The 24,068-nt window shown below is 40.0% G+C and overlaps 2 protein-coding genes across 2 annotated transcripts; one reads left to right on the forward strand and one right to left on the reverse strand.

The window, feature by feature from the left end:
• Nucleotides 1-606: 606 nt before the first annotated feature.
• On the forward strand, nt 607-11,499 carry coq10b (coenzyme Q10B). The gene is made up of 5 exons (XM_063005927.1): nt 607-728; nt 5,408-5,560; nt 8,768-8,960; nt 9,093-9,194; nt 10,043-11,499. The coding sequence occupies exons 1-5, from the start codon at nt 628-630 to the stop codon at nt 10,208-10,210; spliced, it is 717 nt and encodes a 238-aa protein (XP_062861997.1). The 5' UTR covers nt 607-627; the 3' UTR covers nt 10,211-11,499.
• A 3,625-nt stretch (nt 11,500-15,124) lies between these two features.
• hspd1 (heat shock 60 protein 1) lies at nt 15,125-22,849 on the reverse strand. The gene is made up of 11 exons (XM_063005872.1): nt 22,417-22,849; nt 19,862-20,037; nt 19,094-19,429; nt 18,554-18,649; nt 18,377-18,470; nt 18,118-18,286; nt 17,794-17,893; nt 17,448-17,693; nt 17,170-17,344; nt 16,606-16,784; nt 15,125-16,115 (listed from the first exon to the last, which is right to left on the reverse strand). The coding sequence occupies exons 2-11, from the start codon at nt 20,033-20,035 to the stop codon at nt 15,960-15,962; spliced, it is 1,725 nt and encodes a 574-aa protein (XP_062861942.1). The 5' UTR covers nt 20,036-20,037; nt 22,417-22,849; the 3' UTR covers nt 15,125-15,959.
• Between the last annotated feature and the right edge of the window lie 1,219 nt (nt 22,850-24,068).

Here is a 24,068-nt window from a genome sequence, read left to right on the forward strand (position 1 = left end):
TAGTATTAGTATCAGAGAGGTGACTAGTCAGACCACAATAAATATTTCTGGACATTGTTGACATATGACCTTTACTGTACATATCTCGGTAACTTTTTCCACAGAAGATTTTATAGATTTGCTGAATGTTTTCATCATATAAGTCTCAATAGAAGGCAAAGTACTTTGCTGACAATTATTGTATATAAACTGTGAGACCTTTTGCTAAGACATTTGTTGTCCGTATTTGCAAACCATTGCTTTTAAAAGTGTATTTCAGTACTCTGAAGACATATTGTTCCTATTTTATGTTTATTTGCATTATTTATTTGTTTTTGAATAAAAGGTTCTGCGTTGTGTCCTGAACAGATATAACTCTAACCTTTTGTAACTATGTACTTGGGCTCGCCCAGACTGGGCAACTCTATCCCGCATCCCGTGACATTTCTCTTGACGTCATCACTGTATATTTACATAAGTCACTGGACAGCGAGACGGACTGACGTATTAACCAATCAACAACGAGCACAAACCTTCTTTGGTCCAATCGCGTTAGAGAGAATGTAAGGTGAGTGTGAGGGAGGGGGCGGGCTTTAATAGTAGAAAGTGTAGTTAGAGTGGGGGAAGGTGAACTCAGCTGCAGTGAAGATGGCGAGAGGTTCCCGGTGTTTGAGAAGAGCGGTAGCGGAATGTATTAAACACTTACCGTTTACGGCTAGTCGAGAAACACCGGGAAGGAATGGAGTCAGGTAACACAAGCAAACATTACACAAAGCTATAAAGTTTAGAATTGTAATGAATTTGAAGTGTTCGGAATCGCTAAGCTAATGACGGCAGCTAGACAACTAGCGTTAGCGTTATTACACATCTGTATCAGTTTCTGTTTCATTGTTGTAAACTGATTAGCGACATAAATGCAACTTTAAACTAATCCTGAATTGGTACGAACCTGCATATCCGAGGCTAACGTCAGTGATTATCACCAGCTGCTTTCTACCGGTGTATTGCTTAAGGCTAGGCGATATAATGATATCATAGACATTGCGATACATTAGTCTTAATACACTTTTGTGGATGGAGGTTATCGCCAGGTGTTGGTTGTTTTACAGTATAATTTAACAAACAGTGGATTAAGCGTAAAACTGTACTACAGTACCACAAGTGTTTCCTTATTGATAGGAAATGACTAGGTTGCCATATTCTGCACAGGATTTCAAGTAGAAATTTGACGTCACGCCTTGGCTGGCTGTTTTATGCCTAGTATCAATATCACTAATGCATTACATTATATTGCATGGCTTAGAAAACAACAGCACCCCATGTAAAATGTCAAGAAATTGCTTCGTTCTATCTTCATCTGAAGTTATTCTGGGCTGACAGGGTCTTTTTTAGGCATTGTTTATGGCCTAGCAGCTCCAGCTGATTTGTGGTGTTAGTGGGATAGTGGTGTGTTGATGGCCAAAATTGCAAGCATTGTAAATTTTGTGAGGATTGATTACATTTGCAAACATGCAATTCTGGAGGAATAGTTAAAGTTTTTAAAATTGTAGGACAATTGATATTGGACAGGACAAATTTGCTGCAAAATGCAGGTACATTATTACCCCGGAACTGAGATTGTTAATACAGTTGCCGTGCTATCAAGCTGATGTACAGTTGCAAAAGCGAGCGTTTCTTTGGGCACAGTGCAGTCACACACCTGGACAGGACGCCAATCCATAGGTGGGCCTCAGCCATCCACCCCTTCAGACGTAGCCAGTAATGTCTGTATGTAGATGCCAATCAAGCCGATAGCGGTGGTGGTGCCAAATCAATATAATTTATCTCTGCCCCACCCGAGCGCCTGTTCTACACACCTATAGGAATTTCCTGTCTAGTGTTTTTGTATGTTCAGCCCATATTTGTGTGGGCTTGCAGACCCCAACTTATGTAAAACAAGTTATGTCAGGACACCTCTAATGTTATTCATTGAGTTTTGTAATTTTTTTGCCCCCGATCCAACTCAACAAATGTCATATTGTGCCAAAGGACGATCATTGATTGGTATAAAGCACAATTTTTTTCTGCATTGACAAACTGCAACCTTTTGTTTTCCGAATGCTTAATACATGCTCTGTTGTTTTACAAATCGGCACGGTGTGTCTGTTTCTATTTAAGCTTGGGGTTAGGGCTATTTTCTTGTAAAGTCAGTTAGAGGGGTTGCCAAGACGCACTGAAACCACAACAGCCTGCATTTTCTGTGAGCAAACAACACAATGAAGTCTTTCATCTGTACAGCCTGTTTCATAATCGTCCAGTAGTGTGAAGGACAGCTAAGAACCTCCCACTGTTCTGATAAACAATTAATGCTTCAGGATTTTTCAAGGTCTACTCAGGTGGTGCTCCAAGGCCCTTGTATGAACACACATCAGATTTTGTTGATATGGAACACCTGATCTTTCTGACTGACTGCTGCCAACTGGAATGTTTTATTTAGGTGTTTCCATTCAGAAGGAACCCCAGAGTGTGACGTCAAGTAAAGTAATGACGTCAGCTTTAGAAACAGCTGAGAGCTTAGTGTCTCCATGATGTAGCTGTTCATTTCGGCACCATGCAGGAACACGGTGTACCTAAAACTTAATGAGCAGTTCTGACCTGCATGTTATACATCGCTACTGTTCAAAGTCCATTATATGTCCTCTAGTTGTGACACCTTCGTGGTACTTGGCTGTGAGTGTCATTCATTTTTATTTTCAGTCAGTAGGAAACTATCTTTGCTGTCATGAAGTTTAACCATTTAAGAAACACCCCAGCATTTATGTTTAATTGCATCTGTAGTCTATAGTACTAACTATCATTTTAAATGCATGTTTTACATGACACCCCAAGGGAAAATGCAGAATTCTCAAATGGTTTTATTGTGTGACTTTTAGGGCTGTCGAAGTTAACGCGATAATAACGCATTAACGCGACCTCAATTTAACGCGATTAAAAAAATTAGTGCCATTAACGCAAATTCTAGTTCATGTTGACACTTGACTGGTAGAACAAACATTTTAATGTCGGACTTGCCACCGTTTTTCATTTGCGGTTTGTTAACATAATGTAACCGATCGTGGTAGTGATGCACTTGCATAATAAAGAAATAAATACACGCTATATTCACAAGTTATCGGGAGCAGAACACTTTATTACACTTAATTAACTTCTTCTTCTGTACCGAATACCGGAAAGCTGAGTCGAGCACGTTAGTTCATGAACTATGGAAGCCCCAAAGGGTCAAAACACACTCACTTCGTGTAGAAACGTCCATCAAACCATCGTCACGATACAACCACAGACAAGTCTGATACAATAACTACGCCTTATCCCACCTAAAGCACCGCTGATCTACAATGTTTGCTGATGGAGAAATTCTAAACTACAATCTGACATTTACTGCCTAGTATGTGCGTGAATAAACTCCCTTACAGTTTTCTCTTGTCCCAGCAGTTTTTAACATCAGTACATTTAGCATAAAATGTGTTCACCATTTTAATTGTAACATTTCACTTAAAAATCCTTGTTTTCTATAACATTTACACAGATTTTTTTTAATGCGATTAATCGCGATTAACTATATGAAATTCTGAGATTAATCGCGATTAAAAATTTTAATCGTTTGACAGCCCTAGTGACTTTACAAATTCAAAGTTCTTAATTCTTCCAAAATGTTTGGCCTATTAATGTTCTAATATGAACAGCCAGACTGTGCTGTTAATGTATAACCACAAATTCATTTTTTCCACGAAGTGATTATGTGAAAGGAGTTATATACAGTGGATTCTGAAAAGATTCAGACCCCTTGACTTCTTTGTGTTGTGATTTCAATTCAATTTGAAATAGATATTATTGGCATGTTCCCCAGCAATCAACACTTCCATCACCCATTATGATAAAATAATTTTTTTAAATGAATTACAATTTAAAAAAAACCAAAAAAAAACCCTGAAGAATTCCAGATTGTGGTCAGTGAATCCTGTTTGCTTTAATTATCCTCGATATGTGTCTAAACCAGTTATAAAAGGCACACCATTTACTCAGCATCCTCAGGACTAAAAACTAATCTAAGGCTTTGAGTGTTCCCCATTGTGCTGTGGGTGTGTTTTTCATGGTAGAGAGAGAACGACCTCCTGGGCACATGCAAACTTGGACTGGGTTAGTTGTCTTGCAACACAACCATAACTCAAAGCATACAGCCAAAACAACACCGAAGTGACTTTGCAGCAAGTCTATGAATGTTGCCCAGTTAATGCTTAGACCTAAACCCTACTGAACATCTGTGGAGAGATCGGAAGATGGCAGTTCACACACGCTCGCCATCCAATCAGATTACCCTTAGGAGCGTCTGCAAAGAAAACTGAATTGAACTGCTTAAATCCAGGTGTGCAAAGCTTGTAGAGACATATCCAAGGAGATTTACAGCTGTAATTGCTGCCAAGAGTGCTACTACAAAAATATTTAATAAGGGGTCGGAATACTTTTGTAAATAGGAGATTTCCATTTTTTATTTGTAATTATTTATAAAGCTCTCCACATAATTTCCACTTCGTCACTATGGACAGTGTAGACTGATGGGTAAACAGGGCAGTTATCTTCATTCAAAATTAAGTACACACCACAAATTGAGCAAGATGTCAAGGGGGTCTGAATACATTTGGAATTCACTTCAGGTGCTATACCTCCTTTAGGCCTGCTTTGTGTGCTGTGCCATTGTGTTCTTTACTCCGCACACATTTACGGCTTTGACGCTCAGTTTTACTGCTTGCTGCTGCATTCAGAATTCTGTTTTGGGTCTGTGTTGGATTAATTGGTTAACTGTGAACTGACAAAAAGTAATTGTTTGATTAATACTGTCAATTAAATTTATTTCCAGCAGCTCATTCTTTATTTAAAGTGAGAGTGGAGCTACAGATCTCTAAATAAAAGCTCAGACTTGAGACTCACCACCAGTGCATAAGTGCCAGTTTCCTTTAGAGAAAATGTGCTGCCATTCTAATATTACACATTCAAATATCAAAGGGGAAGTTGTTTTATGTTAGTGTAGAGATAGACAGTTAAACTCTGCTTATCTGGGTCACAGAAGTTTTTTACTGAAATGATGTGGATGCGTATCAAGGGAAAAATTAAGTCCTATTTAACCGGATGAAAAAGTGGTAGCTTAGTGGTTAAGGTACTGGACTAGTAATCTGAAGGTTGCTGGTTCACTGTCAAGTTGGCCCCTAACACTCAGCTCCTTGCATTATAATCTGTCACGGTTGTAAGGCACTTTGGATAATAGCGTCTGCTAAATGCAAGGGTGTTGACCTGGTAACCTTTTGATTGCTAGTCCAGTACCTTAACCACTGAACAAGATGACATTAATTTGCTGTCGACATAAAACATTCTGATCACTGTTTCTTGTCTGCAGATACCTGTCATCTTGTGGGATTCTGATGACCAGGGTGCCTCCACTCTTGAGAACCGTATCCAGTCATGCTGCACTCACTCCAGCCAGAAGCTTCTTCAACCTTGCCGATTCCTTTAACAAGAAAAAAGAGTATTCTGAGAGGCGCATCATTGGGTAAGGGGCAACGGTGTGATAACTCACCCTCATTTAAGTCTTTATTCAGTGTGGTGTCACTGCATAACTTGCATTCCTTCTGTGTAGGTGGTGGCATTTGCATGTTAACAGGCAGGTTTACAGGTTAATTTGATTGTAAAAGTGTTGGTTAGGTTCTATGAAAAAAAGAAACAATGTGCTCAGGTGACACAGCGGTCTAACACGCTAGCTCACCACTTCAGAGTGGTCAAACTCGCAAGTTCAAATCTCAGCAGTTGGCCGTTTGAAATGACATCATTGGGAGATAAAAGGTGAAAAGTCCAGAAAAAAATACAACTCACAGGACAGGGCACTGGTCACTGGACTGGTCATTGTACATTCAGACCAGCCTCATAGGTCTCCTGTTGCATTCCTTTTTTTATCCTAGTTTACATACAACAGCTGGTACTGTTTCTCTGAAGCGTGAGAACTTCTGCGTAATCTATGTTTAGGAAACAGCATGTCAGGAAATGCTATTTTAAGAAACAATTGTCAAGATCACATTTTGTTACTTTTGATAAACTACAGTGACTGGTTCCTGCTGGAATATTTGAGATGTTTTGGTAGATAGTAAATACTCTGCATTTAAAATAAGTAATGATTAATAGTGGGTCTAATAAATGAAGTTATAATTCTGTAACGTGCATAGCCAGAAGAGACCTCCAATGACCTAAATCATGTAACACTGTTGGCAGACAGAATCTGACCTTTATGTAAACACCTTATCAGCCTGAGGGAGATGCCCTGCTGGCAATTTTTCCAGTGACCCATTCTGTGCCCTCAGTCAGCTTGGACGTTTTGAGCCACACTAGACAGACTGGTCTGTGATTTGTGAAAGAGCAATGACACATTTATTCATAAATTATCAAATTGATATAATCAAAATAAAAAACTCTTAACAGATGTTTTCTGGTTCAGTTTGCTATAGAGATTATAACTAAACCCTGTATAGGACACAGCACACTGGTACTGCCTACTGCCAAGGTACCACCCACAGTTACGTTGGTGCTGGTTTCAGGTCTTGAAGTCTTACATGACTGACTTTTCTGAGCTTTTATTACGTCTGTCCATAGTGTTGCCTTTTGAACCTTTAATAAATCTATTTTTAAAAGTAAGCTAAATGAATGCACATTTTAAAGACACTTAAATATGTTGGTATAAGCCTTGGTATTAGTCTGTATGTATAATGTGGATTATTTTTAGATTTCATAGAAGCTTGTCAAGGTTGTTTATTACACCTTTATTTGAATCTATCCATCTTGTTGCTGGCTGCCCCCTTCTTATTTTACCTTCAACCCATCTTACTATAATTGTCTTTTCCAATGAATTGGTCCTTCTTATAATGTGTCTGGGTGTCACGGTGGCTCAGTGGGTAGCACTGTTGCCTCACAGCAAGAAGGTCCTTGGTTCGATTCCCAGGTGGAGCAGTCTGGGTCCTTTCTGTGAGGAGTTTGCATGTTCTAACCAAAGTGTGTAAAGCATGACGCTAAAATCCTAATAAATAAATAAATTCCATAATTGTCTTTACCAATAAATTGGTCGTCCTCATAATGTGTCTAATATAAGAGAGCTTTATTTTGGTTATTTGGGCTTCGATAACCAAGTAGGGCTGTCGCGGTGAAAGAATTTCCCCTTGCGGTATTCGGCGTGGTTCAACACCACGGTATGCGGTAATATCGCCAAGTTTTTTGTTTTTGTTTTTGAAAAATACTTAATTTATCTGGATTTTAGAGCTATATAAACAAGCTTTATTGTTAGGCTACGATTCAGTATATTATTGCTTTATAATGACAAAGTTGAGACAGCTTTAAGACAAATCAAATGCGTGTTTATTGTTAAATACAGAACAGAGCTAAGATGTGCATCTTTTCTCTATTAAAAAAGGTTTAAATTTAGCTTCTAGCCTAGGCTAGATATACACTGAAACAAAAAAAAAGTGTTTAGGTTAAATATTTTAAATGCACATCTAATCAAAATATGATTAAAAAAAATAGAAAATAGAATAAAGTCTATAAGACCTTAATCCTGCGTTATCATGCGCGCTAGAAAAACCAACATGTTCACCTGATGTGGTTTGAGAGAGGATCTGAGTGGGGTAGCGATGTTCCCGGCAGCACTAACAGTCTCTCTGATGGTGCTCGTAGCACTAATACACACGTACTGAACCTGCATGCGACTTCACAGAGCAGAGGAAATCTAGCCTGGTTGTCGCGCCACTATTAACAATCTATTTAGTAGGTATAATTAACATAACAATATATACTACATTTCAAGTTATTATTCGTTTCAATACATTTTTATTCAACGAAAAAATACATTTAAATCATTCCAGCAAGAGAATATCTGCAGGCTGCAATGCCATATTAACCGTCATTAAGTGCTTCAGTACGCCGAGGCTGTTTGAATATAGTCTAAATTACAAGTATTTTATTGAGTGTGAACTCAATTTGATCATTAATAAACTTGCCTATAATTAATGTTGCCATTGTTTCCATTTTAAAACACAAACTCTGACACTCAGCAGCAACGGATGCGAACAGGTTGCAGGAAAATGACACTCTTAGCTCATTTTCATTATGAACTTATTTAACATTCATTACGCCTGAATGTAAGCGTAAAACGTGAACATCGCGGTGTTGTGGTTGGCATGCCCTGCGGTTGGCTGGTCTATACCGCGGTATTTCCAAATTGCGCGACAGCCCTATAACCAAGTGAGGTTTTGTTATCTTTGCCAAACAATGTTTTCTGAAAAGTTTTTGTCAGCACCAAAGTTCAAACACATCGATATTCTGCCTGTCCTGTTTTTTTATTGTTCAGCTTTCACATTCATAAGGAACCACAGAAAGACCAGAGTCTAAACAATTGTAATCTTTGTTTGGAGAGACAAACTCTTACATCTAATCTTTTTCAGTTTCTTTATTCTTGTTCCGATAAGTGCCAGTCTGTGGCGTGTTTTCTGATTGCTGGAGCCCTTTCTGTTAATTGATTCAATTATACAAAAAACGTCTACCACTTCAATATTGTCTCCATCAATGATAAAGTTAGTGGTTATTGCTGTTGTCATGACTTTAGTTTTCTTTACATTGAGCTAAAGTCCTGTCTTTTCACTCTGATAATTATTAAATGTACCCCACACTGTTTCGCTAATGCTGCTTTTTGTATTCGTTTGTATGCTTTTTGTGTGTTCAGGTACTCCATGCAGGAGATGTATGAAGTAGTTGCTAAGGTTGAGGACTATGTTCATTTCGTGCCCTGGTGCAAGCGCTCAGATGTGGTGTTCAGACGCTCCGGGTTCTGTAAAGCCAAGCTATCTGTGGGGTTTCCTCCTGTGTTGGAACACTACACGTCACTAGTTACAACAGTGCGCCCACATCTGGTAAAGGTAGGCATTTTTCCATGAAAATGTACTATTCTGTGCGAACTTTGGACCGAGTGGGTCACTTTTAGAAACATGATACTGTACTGATTACACATTCAGCTTGAGATCTCAGCAGCTTTCTGTTCTCTCCTTAAGGCCTCATGCTCAGACGGTAAACTCTTCAATCACCTGGAGACAACGTGGCGGTTCAGTCCTGGTCTTCCTGGCTACCCTCGTACATGCACCCTGGACTTTGCTGTAAGTAAAACACATTAATAGTAACAACATTTAAGGTTTCTCCCGATGAAGTCCTATACACTTACACGCCCCTCCGACATGTGCATTGTAGCCAAGTGTTTTTTGTTTTTTTTTAACCTGCCCGAGGTGGCTTTACTCAGGGAGTCGTGCACTGCTCTCCATTGTTCTCTGTCAAGCACGATATACTAACCAGGAAGGGCCACAATTGCAGCAACAAAGAATCCCTTCAGTCCACCCACCCTCAAACACAGCCAATCATGTCTGTGTAATGTGTGATTTGATGGATTTTAATGGTGTAGCAAAAACAAATACAACTCCAGAAATGTAGTTATTTAGCCAAGACATGTTTAAAAGACATTTTTAAATCAACTTTACATCTTTTGTCCAAATATAATGCCACATACATGGCCGACCTTAGAACATTTGGTGCTCTAGAATCTTATTTAATGTGTAAAAATATGCCACATATAGCCAGTCATGTCTGTATAGATAGACGGTCAACTGATAGCATTGCTGAGGTCTTAGTGGTGGTGGGTTAGCGTAACAGGCTGTGCCACCACCCGTCTATTCAGAGTATTTAGTGTCTAATACAGGAAACTTTATTCTGAAAAACTTATCACTTGGGAAAATATTGATTTTAGAATTTATACGATTTGACAATAGCACACTCTGAAGCCCAGGCCTGCTCACACAGTCGCTTTTTTGTTATAGAATTTGTGCTAAGATTTCTGTTATAGTTCTGATTCGGATGTGTACCGTATTGTACTGTACCATGGAATGGAAATAAAGCATCATTGCTATGGTTACCAGGTATCATGTATGACTTTCTTTTCCTTTCTTTCTGACAGATATCTTTTGAATTCCGCTCCCTACTGCATTCTCAGCTGGCCACAGTGTTCTTTGATGAAGTGGTGAAGCAGATGGTGTCAGCATTCGAACGGAGGGCAGGCACACTGTACGGGCCAGAGACACAGATCCCACGGGAGCTGATGTTCCATGAGGTCCACCACACGTAGCACCCTTTCACAATAAGGGGCTGGCAGTGCGGAAAGGGAATCATGAAAGGGGTTGCTTCTGTAGATACAGTGCCTGGTCCAAACAAAACATTTGGCTTTATATTTTATCTTAGGTTATTTCTTTTGCGGCTGGAATGATCTTTTTCAGGGCTTGACTGTGTTTGGTGAGCCCTGCCTATCTGCCTCATTTATACTCCATCTATTAATGTTGTGAAAGTGCTGTTGAGCTATACTGTTTAATACCAGTTGGAATATGTGAATAGTCTGTCAAAACCCGGTGAACAGAGGATGGACCTGGGAATCATTTTTTTGACACATTAGGATTCCTGTTGCAATTAGTCAGGCTTATTTTTCTGAAGCTGCTAAAGTGATGTCTGGATGACCATGTAAATATTTGGTGTGTGTTTGTTCGTAAATAAACACACACAAACAGTTTGAGTGGAGAATGCTGGATGGTCCAGTAAAGGTGGTGTTTTCACCTCACCTGTAAACACCACCTGTTTTTTAACAGCTCAGTATGTTCATAATTGTTTTAAAGAGACCTGCACGGCTAGCGTAGAGAGGGCAAGATGTATATACATGTTAAATGAGTAGCCTGACCTGTCCAATAAAGGCTGCATGTAAAACCAGCAAACAAGCAGAAATCCCTCTATATCACCGCTAGTAGCTTTCATTTGCACAAGTGCTCTGAAAAACTGAAAACAAGACACTTATGCTCAGTCTAAGAAAGGTGCATTGAGTTTGCTATACCTTCTCTAATTGCTGTCTGTTCATTGATAAACACGTAAAGGACATCCTACAGCGATTTCAGTTGGCATCCAAATCATTTAAACAATGTGTTTTATTATGTTGGCGTGCAATATATTTGTAAAGATAGATTTTAACACCAGTCCTCCTGGGTAGCAGAAGCTTCTGAATGGCTTAAGCTTTGTCTGAAAGAAAAATTCACTTTTTTTTTTCTTTTTAAAGACTGCCACCTTAGACCTTAAGGATTCCAGTGCACCGCACAAGCCTGTGTGCCTTTTAAACTAGCACATGACATATTATTTATCATTACCTTCAAAAATATATTCGTTGACTATGTACAAGATATTTATTTTGGCTATGGGAAAACCACATGTACAGAACTAATGTTAGAACACAGACTAATCTACATTGTACAATATAGAACTCTTTTTTTTTTTTTCAGTAGGATTCTATTTTAATAGTATTGATTGGGGTGTTTAATGAGTGTTGTGGTGAGTATATATCCTGCCTGCATGGTTTATAAACTTATTTTATATTTAAAATCGTGTGTGTTGTGTGGTCTCTGTGTAGTCTCTTGTTGACATCTAGTTCAGGCTGGTTCCTCCGTCAAAATAGATGGATCATGTGAGAGATAATATTAGACACTATGCTATGCACTTCACAACTGCTGCTGGATGGACAATACAGTGCAACTTCATCTTACTTAAGTACATAGTATTAGAAATGATGATAGGATCTCTCCTCTATTATATCTACATTTATTAGGATTTAAAAAGTATAAAACCCTGATACAAGTCCACAAATACCATGCTAATTAGCTAACAATTATAATGCTAAATTAGCTAAGAGGTAAATCTGAAGTATGGACTAACTGGTATGTTACAATATCCATGTTTTAAAGTAAGAAGCTAACAAACATACAGGTAACATACAGTACTTCAACAATTTATTGTTAAGACTGCAACTGTTTTAAGACTCCTGTCCTGGAGAAGTACACCACAGATTTTAGCTTATTCAACTCATTTGGATTAACTCATTAGATAAGTTTATCCTTTATAAAGGATATTTGAACATGTTTGGCTAATATTGTCCTAAAAAAATGTGAATTATGATACTGACAGTGGTTAAAGCAAAAATAATTACTAGCAGTTATCTAGCCTTCATTTTAAACTGCAGGGAAAATGCAAAAATATAATCAAAGATAAAAAATCTGGGATGATCACTTTGACAAAAGATGAAGGCTTAAATCAGACAGCTGTGGTGAGTACCCACTGATAATTGTCTGAGAGGGGACAAGCCACAATCTGCCAGCAACCAAGACTCCTTGATACAATTTGGCTATGGTGTCTGGTACAGACTTAACAGAAGAACTGCTGTGGCTCAAATTTTAGATTATTTTAATATTGGTGAGGGTGTCTGTGTGGGTTTCCTCCCACAGTTCAAACACAAAATTGTTTTGTGTTTGACATTAAACTTGAACTGATGAATCTTGTGTAACCAGTAACTACCTGTCCTACATGAATGAAACCAAAAAGTGTAAAATATTAAAATCCTAATAAAATAAAAAATCATTAATACTGGTGATGAAGTAACTGTGTCAACACAGCGCACAACACAGGGGCTGCATACACTAGGCCAGACTGATATGACAAATCTTGGATGCTATAAGGTTAAATGAGCTGTTTGTAATGTCCTGGTACAAAGTACCTGCACCAAAGGACTCTTTCAGATGTTCTGAAAAGTCCATGTCTTGGTGGGTCAGAGCTGTTTTGACAGCGTTTTAGGTGGGTGGTTTTATTGTTTTGGCTCATCATTGTATTCTCGTAAGTAATTGTAACAGTTTAGTAACTAATTGGTTATTATAATGTACCAATGTTCCAAATTTGGTAATAAGGGAGTAGATTTTTAGTTCTTGCTCGTGTCGAATGACTTTAAAGAGGTTTGGTATACATACGTAATCACAAGTCTTGCACACTAGCTTCTGGGTCCATCATGATGTCAAACTTGCTTGACTGTAAACAGTCTAATTCAGTTCTTCAGGATCCTGGACAAACGGTCCATCATTCACTTTATTCTTGCTAGTGTGGCAGCAGGTCCGCTTTCACCAGAAGGAACGAACCTCACCCAAACAAGGACAAATGTGTTTTTGTAAATGCATGGCCAGCTGATAGCTTGATGAGGCTCGAACCTGGATGTTGGCAGTGGTGGGCTAGTATAATGGATTGCTGTGCCACCCAAGCATCCTGCTTTCTTTTTTGCCTCCCAATCCAATCACTGCCAATTCCTTTGCCGCTTGTCCCACCCCCACACAGGCCAAGGAGAGCTTAGACTTTTATGTCCATAGTCACCGACCATAAATTGCCAGAACTGTACTGCGCATGGCATGACGACCTCCACACCTCAGCCAGATAGTAGAGGTCACAGTTGACCCCCCTTTTTCAGGTATAGCAGGTCTGTAACACTTGAGCTTGACCTCATCCATGGTGGCCTGGTGCATTAGACCACTGCACCCCATATACAAGTGTGTGTATACAGGTCCTTCTCAAAAAATTAGCATATTGTGATAAAGTTCATTATTTTCCATAATGTAATGATAAAAATTAAACTTTCATATATTTTAGATTCATTGCACACCAACTGAAATATTTCAGGTCTTTTATTGTTTTAATACTGATGATTTTGGCATACAGCTCATGAAAACCCAAAAAATTAGCATATTTCATCCGACCAATAAAAGAAAAGTGTTTTTAATACAAAAAAAGTCAACCTTCAAATAATTATGTTCAGTTATGCACTCAATACTTGGTCGGGAATCCTTTTGCAGAAATGACTGCTTCAATGCGGCGTGGCATGGAGGCAATCAGCCTGTGGCACTGCTGAGGTGTTATGGAGGCCCAGGATGCTTCGATAGCGGCCTTAAGCTCATCCAGAGTGTTGGGTCTTGTGTCTCTCAACTTTCTCTTCACAATATCCCACAGATTCTCTATGGGGTTCAGGTCAGGAGAGTTGGCAGGCCAATTGAGCACAGTAATACCATGGTCAGTAAACCATTCACCAGTGGTTTTGGCACTGTGAGCAGGTGCCAGGTCGTGCTGAAAAATGAAATCTTCATCTCCATAAAGCTTTTCAGCAGATGGAAGCATGAAGTGCTCCAAAATCTCCTGATAGCTAGCTGCATTGACCCTGCCCTTGATAAAACACAGTGGACCAACACCAGCAGCTGACATGGCACCCCAGACCATCACTGACTGTGGGTACTTGACACTGGACTTCAGGCATTTTGGCATTTCCTTCTCCCCAGTCTTCCTCCAGACTCTGGCACCTTGATTTCCAAAAACAGTACTTTGGACCACTGAGCAACAGTCCAGTGCTGCTTCTCTGTAGCCCAGGTCAGGCGCTTCTGCCGCTGTTTCTGGTTCAAAAGTGGCTTGACCTGGGGAATGCGGCACCTGTAGCCCATTTCCTGCACACGCCTGTGCACGGTGGCTCTGGATGTTTCTACTCCAGACTCAGTCCACTGCTTCCGCAGGTCCCCCAAGGTCTGGAATCGGCCCTTCTCCACAATCTTCCTCAGGGTCCGGTCACCTCTTCTCGTTGTGCAGCGTTTTCTGCCACACTTTTTCCTTCCCACAGACTTCCCACTGAGGTGCCTTGATACAGCACTCTGGGAACAGCCTATTCGTTCAGAAATTTCTTTCTGTGTCTTACCCTCTTGCTTGAGGGTGTCAATGATGGCCTTCTGGACAGCAGTCAGGTCGGCAGTCTTACCCATGATTGCAGTTTTGAGTAATGAACCAGGCTGGGAGTTTTTAAAAGCCTCAGGAATCTTTTGCAGGTGTTTAGAGTTAATTCGTTGATTCAGATGATTAGGTTAATAGCTCGTTTAGAGAACCTTTTCATGATATGCTAATTTTTTGAGATAGGAATTTTGGGTTTTCATGAGCTGTATGCCAAAATCATCAGTATTAAAACAATAAAAGACCTGAAATATTTCAGTTGGTGTGCAATGAATCTAAAATATATGAAAGTTTAATTTTTATCATTACATTATGGAAAATAATGAACTTTATCACAATATGCTAATTTTTTGAGAAGGACCTGTATATATTTGGCTTGAACTTTTTATCAACCTATACTTTTTAAAATATTACTTTAAGCACAATCCAGTTGTTTTATGAACATTAATCTTTATTAAATAATTAAAAAAAAAATCACAATAATTACCAATGACTAACACAAAACAATCAGTGTTGCAGTAACTGCCAGTAAGCTGGAAAATTAGTAGATTATTTTTTGCAGACCAAGTAATAGTTTATTACTATTAGAGAAGCTGTAGCAGGTTTACCCCCTGCAAATCAATTTACGTTAGACCTTTTCCCTTAAATTTCAGCCTCAACTGAGACATGTGCCCCCACCCCAGACATGTGCTTTGGCTTCTCAATAAGATTTTTAATATCCAATTTTAGAGCTTTTAGTTAGATCATCGTTTCACCACACGTTTCTTTATTCACACAACACCAGAAAGCACGTTCGTCTTCAGCGAGATGTTTTTAATTTCTTCAACTAAAATAAGTGGTGTAAACAAAATGTACAAAAGCAGACTGGACAAAACATAAGAAGGAATTCACTGACGTATCAAGTTTCTCAAACTATTGATAAATGTTGGTTCTGAAGTACTGAAGCCCATCCGATCCAGCTTTTGTATTTTTCATTCAATGAATAAATGAGAAATAGAAAAGAATATCTTCAATACAGAGCATGATGAGTATGAACAGAACACTGACACAGTCTGGTCACATGATGCTTGTCTTCAGCACGGCAGACATTTCAGGGTCTTCAGTCCCGAGTGGAAAGGCCAGATCAAAGTTGTTGTTAGAAGAAAATTCAGGATCAAGGTCACCCATTTCTTCTGCAGTCACTTTCATTGGCAGGGAAGGAGGGTGAACTGTATCCCTCCCCCTCCCCACCTTAAAGTCTGTTGGGCACTTTTGATATTGAGAGATTAGAATCCCATACCGCCCATGCCACCCATACCGCCCATGCCACCCATGCCCCCTGGCATCTCCTTCTCTTCTTTGGGCAGCTCAGTGACCACAGCCTCGGCTGTCGAAAGCAGGGAAGCGACACCAGCAGCGTCCAGGAGCGCCGTCCTCACCACCTGCGAAAAGAGCTAGTCATTTAGCACACCTGAAGTGACTTTAAACTTACAACAGGGGGCAGCAGCACTTGGACACTGAGTTTCTCACAAAATGAACTAGATGCAAATTAGCTCTGCTTCTTTTACTTTTTAAAATGTGCCTGATAGTTTTAATATTACTGAGATTTAAGATCATTTGTTTATACTGCATACTGGCAATTAATGTCCCAAGATCTGATAGGAAGCACCAGTATTGGGACCACTGCTGGAGTAAAACAGTGCAGTGTATTGGATCAGATAAAATACAGGCTAATTTTATTCAGTAAATGTGTGTGATATTCACTGATACAATGCTGATAAGAGCAGACCAGAAGTGCAGCTGACTGAACTGTATCTACTCCAATAGTGGTAAAGCACAGAACAGTTCCAGATTAAGCTTCAGCTCAGGCACCTTTATGGAAATCAGGCAAGAATTCTGTATCAAAAATATGATCAAACAGTCAAAACACACCTTAGTGGGGTCGATGATGCCTCTTTCCACCATGTTTACGTATTCATCGTTCAGTGCATCATAGCCAATTTCTGGGGCATTCTGTAGGATCTTCTCCACCACCAGAGAGCCTTCCACTCCTGCGTTCTTGGCAATGGTCATGGCAGGGATGCGCAGGGCTCTGCGGATGATGTCAATACCTGTAAAAGGTAAAAAATGGGCAGTTTTAATAAACGATTATTATTAGCCGAAATGTTCATGTTGACTCGGTACTGTTCATGTTTACTTATTACACTGGTGAAGCATGTATTCATTTAGATTCATGTAAGTATTAAAATATGAACCACAGTTGTGCTTCTGTTGGTCAGTACCCGACACTAGCCATGGCTTTTATGTCCTCTGGCATCAAGAAGTCTTAATGCCCAAGACTCAACTTGTTGGCGGTTTGTGACCTGATCCTCCTTCAACCACTGTCTAAGGGTACCGACCATCACATGAACAACTGTTATAAAAAGTTGGGCTTTGGACTACACCGGCTATTTAATTCATGCAGTACGTTCTTCTAACAGATGCCGACAAACTCACCAACTTTCTGGTCCTCGTTGGCAGGTTTGATGGTATCCAAAGCAGGAATGCAGCGGAGAAGAGCACAGCCGCCTCCAAGAACGATGCCCTCCTCTACAGCGGCTCTGGTAGCGTTAAGAGCATCTGTAACTCTGTCTTTCTTCTCGTTCACCTCCACATCGCTTGTCCCGCCAACCTACAGCAGAAAAAATAAAGATGGATTCAGATGCATGCATGACAGTTACAAACGGGCACGACTGGGACATCACACCCTTTGTAGTAAGCCCTCTCTTTCTTACCTTCAGCACAGCCACTCCGTCCGACAGCTTGGCAAGACGCTCGTTCAGTTTCTCCTTCTCGTAGTCGCTGGTGGTGTTCTCCAACTGCTCTGCAATCTCAGCAGCACGCTTCTCGACAGCAGCTGGATCACCACGACCCTTCAGCAACATGGTGTCATCCTTGGTTACAACCACCTCACCAACACGGCCAAAATCGTGAACCTGGATGTCCTCGATGGCTAGTCCCATAGCCTCATCTCCAAACACCTGAATGCACAGGAAGGAAGGAGGGGGTTAATCAGAGTCTGACACTTATGAAGAGGATTAAAAACATTAATCATATAGAAGTGGAGAAGTGAATACATACTGTGCCTCCTGTAGCGATTGCCATATCTAGCAGCTGGTTTTTCCTGTTGTCTCCAAAGCCTGGAGCCTTTACTGCTACAACCTGCAGGCCAACCTTTAACCTGTAGAAGTTAAACACTTGTTACAGCCTGACATTTCATTCACATTTACCATAGCACTTACAGGATCAGTCATGCTGGACTAGCAGCACACACGCAAATATACATTTCTGGCATTTAGCTGATGCCTGTATTAAGTCTCGGCTCCCCTCAGTCAGGGTGGAGATCAACATCAGTAGAGAAGAAGAGTAATGCAAAAAAAAAGAAGTATGGAGCATAAAAGTAACCTGTTAAGGACAAGAGTGCTGAGGGCTTCTCCGTCAACATCCTCAGCTATGATGACCAGGGGTTTACGGTGCTGGTTGGCCAGTTCCAGAGCTGGCACAATGCTCTGGACGCTGGAAATTTTCTTCTCACTCAGAAGCAGATAAGCATCCTGGAACTCACACTTTTGACCTAAAGGGAACACAATGGCTGGTGAGTGAGGAAATTGGCAGATGAGTCGATGATCTTTCTCACATTAAAATGCAAGGCACCGATGCAGACCTTTGGTTGTGTTGATAAAGTAGGGCGAGATGTAGCCACGGTCAAACTTCATGCCTTCAATAATCTCCAGCTCATCATGAAGAGTTTTGCCATCCTGAATGACACAGATGCTTTCAGTTGAAGTCAAGTAACCAACACAGGACTATAAATGACCTGGCGGAGCATGATGACACATACCTTTACTGTGATGACTCCTTTACGGCCCACTTTCTTCATAGCATCTGAGATGATGGTGCCAACTTCATTGTCTCCGTTGGCAGAAAGAGTGGCCACCTACACAAGGACAGAGGTAATACAGACTAAATTATTCCATTCAGCACTGACTCCCAGCTTAGGACCTGAGAACATACTGTGTTTAATATTCATACAGCCACTTTCCGTACTGTTGGACAACTACAGTTGTACAGTAAACACATAGCAAATGTCTGGAAGCCTGGACTTATGGCCAACATTTTAGCCCAGTGGGTTAAGAGCCACTGATTTAAAAACTGGGATCGGTTGTATTAGCTGTGATAAAATTACAAGTAGTGTTTGAACTCACAGGTTCAAATCCCAGCTGAGCCACAGACCTGGCTGGGCATCCACACCAACACAATTGGCTGTGTTTGAGGGAGGGAAGGTCAGACATGATCTCTTCCTACCGGGTGCATGTCTGAGGGGGCGTGCAATGGTCTACAGCCCTTTCTGGCCAGAACAGATATAATTCAAATTTCTTACCTGGGCAATTTCTTCAGGTGTGGTGACTGGCTTGGACAGTTTCTTAAGCTCGTTGATGACGGTTTCCACAGCAAGCATGACTCCTCTGCGAATCTCCACCGGGTTAGCACCCTTGATAATTTTGTCAAAGCCCTCCTTGGCGATGGCACGGGCCAGGACGGTGGCGGTGGTGGTGCCATCACCCGCCTCCTCGTTAGTGTTGTTGGCCACATCCTGCACCAGCTTTGCTCCAATGTTCTTGTACTTGTCCTTCAGGTCAATGCTTTTGGCTACTGTAACACCATCTTTGGTGACCTTTGGGCTGCCCCAGCTCTGCTCAATAATGACTGTCCGACCCTAAAGAGAACAGCAATGTTACAGCATTAAGTACACCAACAAAACATATATTGATGAAGTTCAAAGGATTTATCTGTATAAGTACATCTATTGAGCAACACATTGTGCTTGAATGCTACTGTTGTGTCTAAGACTGTCTGAAAATCTTTAAATAATGAGTCAAAGATTAACACTCGGCCAGACTACTAGATAAATATTATTTAAACACTCAGTCTGTGGAATCCTAATGCTACAATATGCAAATCAGCATAATAATGGCCAAAAAGCCTAACCATGTCCCTAGCCCTGATAAAAATGAAAAACTTTGGGCATAAAAACTGTTCCAAATCAGGTATGCAGACAAAACTGATCCACCGTGGCGACCCCTAAATACAAGAGCAGCCGAAAGAAATTCTGGTGATACTGTAATAAAATAAGCTGTGTTTGACTAACCTTTGGTCCCATTGTGACAGCCACTGCATCTGCCAGCAGATCCACACCCTGAAGCATCAGCGCCCGGGCTTCTGCTCCGAACTTTACATCCTTGGCGTAGGCACGAGTAAGGTGTGGAGCCAGTGCCCTGCACACTGGCCTCATCTGTTTCATCATACTGGGCAAGCGCAGCATCTCTTTAAAAAATAAAGAAATAACAAAATAAATAAAAGTTAAACAAAAAAGCAGAGGCCAGCATTTTTATTGTGTAATTTCTAACTGGTAAGTCTAACTTAACACCTTTAAACAATATGTTTCACATTACGCTTGACAAGCATTAAATAACACTTTTAAATGTTCATTTACCCCATTACAGAAGAAAGCAACACAAACACAACTGTACAGAACAATGAAATTCACGTATCCCAGCTTTTTCGGAGGCTTGGGTCAGAGTGCAAGGTTAGTCATTATACACCGTCCTTGGAACAAAGAGGATTAATGGCCTTGTTCAAGGTGCTTGGTGGGCCAGAATTTAAACCCTCGAATCTCTGATCTGATCAACAGCCCAGAGCCCTAACCACTAAGCTTCTAAAGACTCTGATTAAGCTGCTATTAAAGATGGTGAATAAAACAGGGTACAACATTAAACATTATGCAATTCTATTGATACAAATTTTACAAATATATTGCAATGATTAGATAATTATTACAGTGATGAACAAATCTGTGACCACTTCAATCATCACAGTGCAGCTCAATGCTCAGACTTCACTGGTGGTTCAGAATTACTTTGTCATATTGTTATAGGTTACAATTATAAATCGTTCAATGACAATAAATGTAATCAGTGTTGTCCAGCAACTACAACCACTTGAGGAAGGGGGTAGACTTGTGTTCGGGTCTCCTATTGGTGCTTCAGTAAACTACACATTACCGTACAGCCATGATAGGGAAGGAAAAGCACCACTGCCTGCTTCCACCCGCTACATTCACCCAACATCACGAATGAATATATGAATACGATCGTTTTACAGATATGAAAAATAAATGTAACTTATTAATCGATATTTATTTAAAGTATCTGTAAGACGATCCCGGATCGTGAGCAAAACTACAAGATGGTTCATTCACTGGTCTGAAACCACGTGTGTTCAGGTCACGCGACACAAGGTCAAGCTCGCGTAGCGTCCTCATGGCAACAAGGCCGGTAGTGCAGCCAGCCAGCCAGCGTCGCTTCACCCGATATATAAGCGATCAAAATGTTACATTATGTTAATAAATCTGATTAATCCCTGTAACACTACAGGAGTCAACAGACCAACACCCAGTGCAGTCTAAAGCTATTCGGATGCTAGCTGCCATTGAGTCCGCGCCAGTGATAAATGAATAAAAAGATCTAATCCAGTGATCAAAAGCGTGAGACTTTCAATCCCCATATGCACCTCAAGCAGAGCCTCTGATCATTGTAATAAAAATCATCTAACACACCTACTGGTAAGTATGAACTTGGCTTGAATTAGCTTAGCAGCTAGCCCGGTTTTAAGCACTGCTGAGAGAGGACTAGAGTAAGGTCACAGTGTTCCGTACAGTTGGGATTAGTTAAGGTTTGTCTTTAATAGAGCACAACAAAGTACAAAAGTGGTTTTGATTCTCTTTATCGATCTGTGTAGTACTGACACCAGTCTAGAACATAAAGGTCGACAAAAACCTAGTGCATTTTGACTAGGTTTAATCTGTATAAAATGAAACAAACTCCAAGTGTTTGATCATTTGTTAAAAATCTTAAGAATCAATCAATGGATCAGGTTGGCAAAAGGCACTAATCTAGTGACCAAGAGGTTTGAAAGTTTTATCATGTTGGGTCACCCGAACATTAATTTATTTTCTAAAATAAAACTGATGTGAGAAATACAAACATACTGACGTTAATTAGAAAAGCAGTGAATCAGTTAAGAGGGGTGATGAGATGAGTGACCTCACAAGCAATAATGGTCACTGCAGTTTATAGTCACAGTTTTCCATGAGGGAAAATCTTTTTACGTGTTGCATTAGGTTAGATCAGAATAAGACACAGTTTAAACCAGTATGCATGTGCTTTATTGATCTAAGAACAAAATAATAACCTAAACCTGGCCAGTAAAGGTCAGTTGTATGGAACACTCTAATCCAAAAGGCTTTACAGAGTCGATCACTTCTTACACGATGGTTTGCAAACAAATGTTAATGTGTGTAAACTGAACGAAATCCAGCCAGATCGTTTGATTGAAGTTCTGCATTATATTAGTAAGCACAAAACACGATTAATTCACATCACAGTTGGAGACATGTCACGATCTCAGATGTTACCAGTTAGCTATGATGCAATGTTATCTACATTATACAACCTCATTACAATACCACTCATTTCTCAGCTAGATCAGCAATGACACCCAGCCTTCATCATGCTTATTAAACACTGTTACTAAACACATCACGTGCACTAAACATTAATGTGCAACCAGCTAAGAGCGCATATAATAACTGTATCCTCATGGCTAACGATGTGATTTAATCCAGTAATTGAGTAATAAACTTACTGTAGAAGGTGGGAGAGGATGATCTGGGTGTAGAAGTGGTCGGTTGGAGGAGAGAGACTGATGTAACGCAAGCAGCCTGCAATTCACCGCTGCAGCGACGCACATGGACTTCTATATCCGGGAACCCAACCAGCCCGCCCCTAAATCAGAATGACTTAACATTTCTTAGATTTACATCATTTTACACCAGCATTACTACACAATTCTACCAAGTGCTGCTAAGTAAAATGCGTATTGTATTAAAACTCTATAATATATATATTTTAACATTGTGAATTGCATGTTAATTAATATCACTACTGTTATGCTCGTTCCGGGGCTGAGACTTCCAGAATTTTCGTGAAGCCCCGTTGGAGAAAAAACGCGAGGTCAGGGGTTGACATTGAGCAATCCTGAAGAATGGTGAACTGCAAAACGTTTACATCATACTGTTTTATCTGTTTAATTTCTTAAATATTTTGCTAAATAATGATTTCGAATGTATAAATAATTTAAACACGTTTGCATAGTTGTTCAAAAAGTGTCTACAAATCTAGTTTGAAGTAGTGAAGCGTTGTGCGCGGAAGAGTCGGTTCTTTGAGTTGACTCGTTTGGGCGGATATTTGGGAGTCGATTCGATTTAATTCCGAAGCTTTAGCATAGCATAAAAAAAAAAAACTAATGTACTGCTTTCAAGTTTGTAAGACAAAAAATATTATTATTATGATAATTAGAAAATAATATTATATTTTTTATTTATTATATCATTTATCATCTAAAGACACCAATTGCATTATACAAAGCACTCTAGCTTGATGTAGCACTGAAGCTCCTTACCAGTCAAAGGGTCACAGGAATTTAACATTGGCTTATACTGGTTTTTTGTTTCAAGTGGCAAAAAATTATCTGGATTCTCAAAATAATTTAATATTTTATGGATTGTTAATGGTGAAACATCATGACAGTTTTTACCTACCTATTTTACCGATCATGATAGTATTACCTGTAAAAAAGTTTTAAAACAGAAGGTTTTGATCATTTAATTATTGATATTTAACAATAATGATTATTCAACAATGCCACAACGTTTTGGAATGTATATGAATTAGAAATAAGTATATGATGACAAAAAAAATGGGGCTGCACGGTGGTTAAGTGGGTAGCACTGTCGCCTCACAGCAAAAAGGTCCTGGGTTTGATCCCCAGGTGGGGCGGTCCGGGTCCTTTCTGTGCTGAGTTTGCATGTTCTCCCCATGTCTGTGTGGGTTTCCTCCGGGAGCTCCGGTTTCCTCCCACAGTCCACAAACATGCAGTCAGGTTAATTGGCGACACTGAATTGACCTATAGGTGAATGGGTGTGTGTGTATGTGTGTGTCTGCCCTGCGATGGGCTGGCACCCCGTCCAGGGTGTTACTGTGTGCCTTGCGCCCATTGAAAAGCTGGGATATGCTCCAGCAACGACCCTAATTGGATAAGCGGTTAAGAAAGTGAGTGAAGTGACAAAAAATGTAACACCTGTATCTTTTTTTTTTTTAGAATTAGGGTATATACAGCAAATATAATAAATACATATAACTAGCATTCGTGATAAATGAGGCAGAGTAATTTGTTAAAATATGTCAATAATAAGAAGGCGACGATTTTTAAAACATTGCCACTGAACCAGAACTGCT

Source organism: Trichomycterus rosablanca, chromosome 12 (assembly GCF_030014385.1).
Source record: "Trichomycterus rosablanca isolate fTriRos1 chromosome 12, fTriRos1.hap1, whole genome shotgun sequence".
NCBI classification, from domain to species: domain Eukaryota; kingdom Metazoa; phylum Chordata; class Actinopteri; order Siluriformes; family Trichomycteridae; genus Trichomycterus; species Trichomycterus rosablanca.

Excerpts from the sequence above, each read along its gene's own strand:
- hspd1 (XM_063005872.1), bottom strand. The coding sequence starts at position 20,035 with ATGCTGCGCTTGCCCAGTATGATGAAACAGATGAGGCCAGTGTGCAGG. Across the intron at positions 18,650-19,093 it reads CACCTGAAGAAATTGCCCAG|GTGGCCACTCTTTCTGCCAA; the intron begins GTAAGAAATTTG and ends GTCCTTGTGTAG. Across the intron at positions 17,345-17,447 it reads ACGGAGTGGCTGTGCTGAAG|GTTGGCGGGACAAGCGATGT; the intron begins GTAAGAAAGAGA and ends TTTCTGCTGTAG.
- coq10b (XM_063005927.1), top strand. The coding sequence starts at position 628 with ATGGCGAGAGGTTCCCGGTGTTTGAGAAGAGCGGTAGCGGAATGTATT. Across the intron at positions 5,561-8,767 it reads TCTGAGAGGCGCATCATTGG|GTACTCCATGCAGGAGATGT; the intron begins GTAAGGGGCAAC and ends TTGTGTGTTCAG. Across the intron at positions 9,195-10,042 it reads CATGCACCCTGGACTTTGCT|ATATCTTTTGAATTCCGCTC; the intron begins GTAAGTAAAACA and ends TCTTTCTGACAG.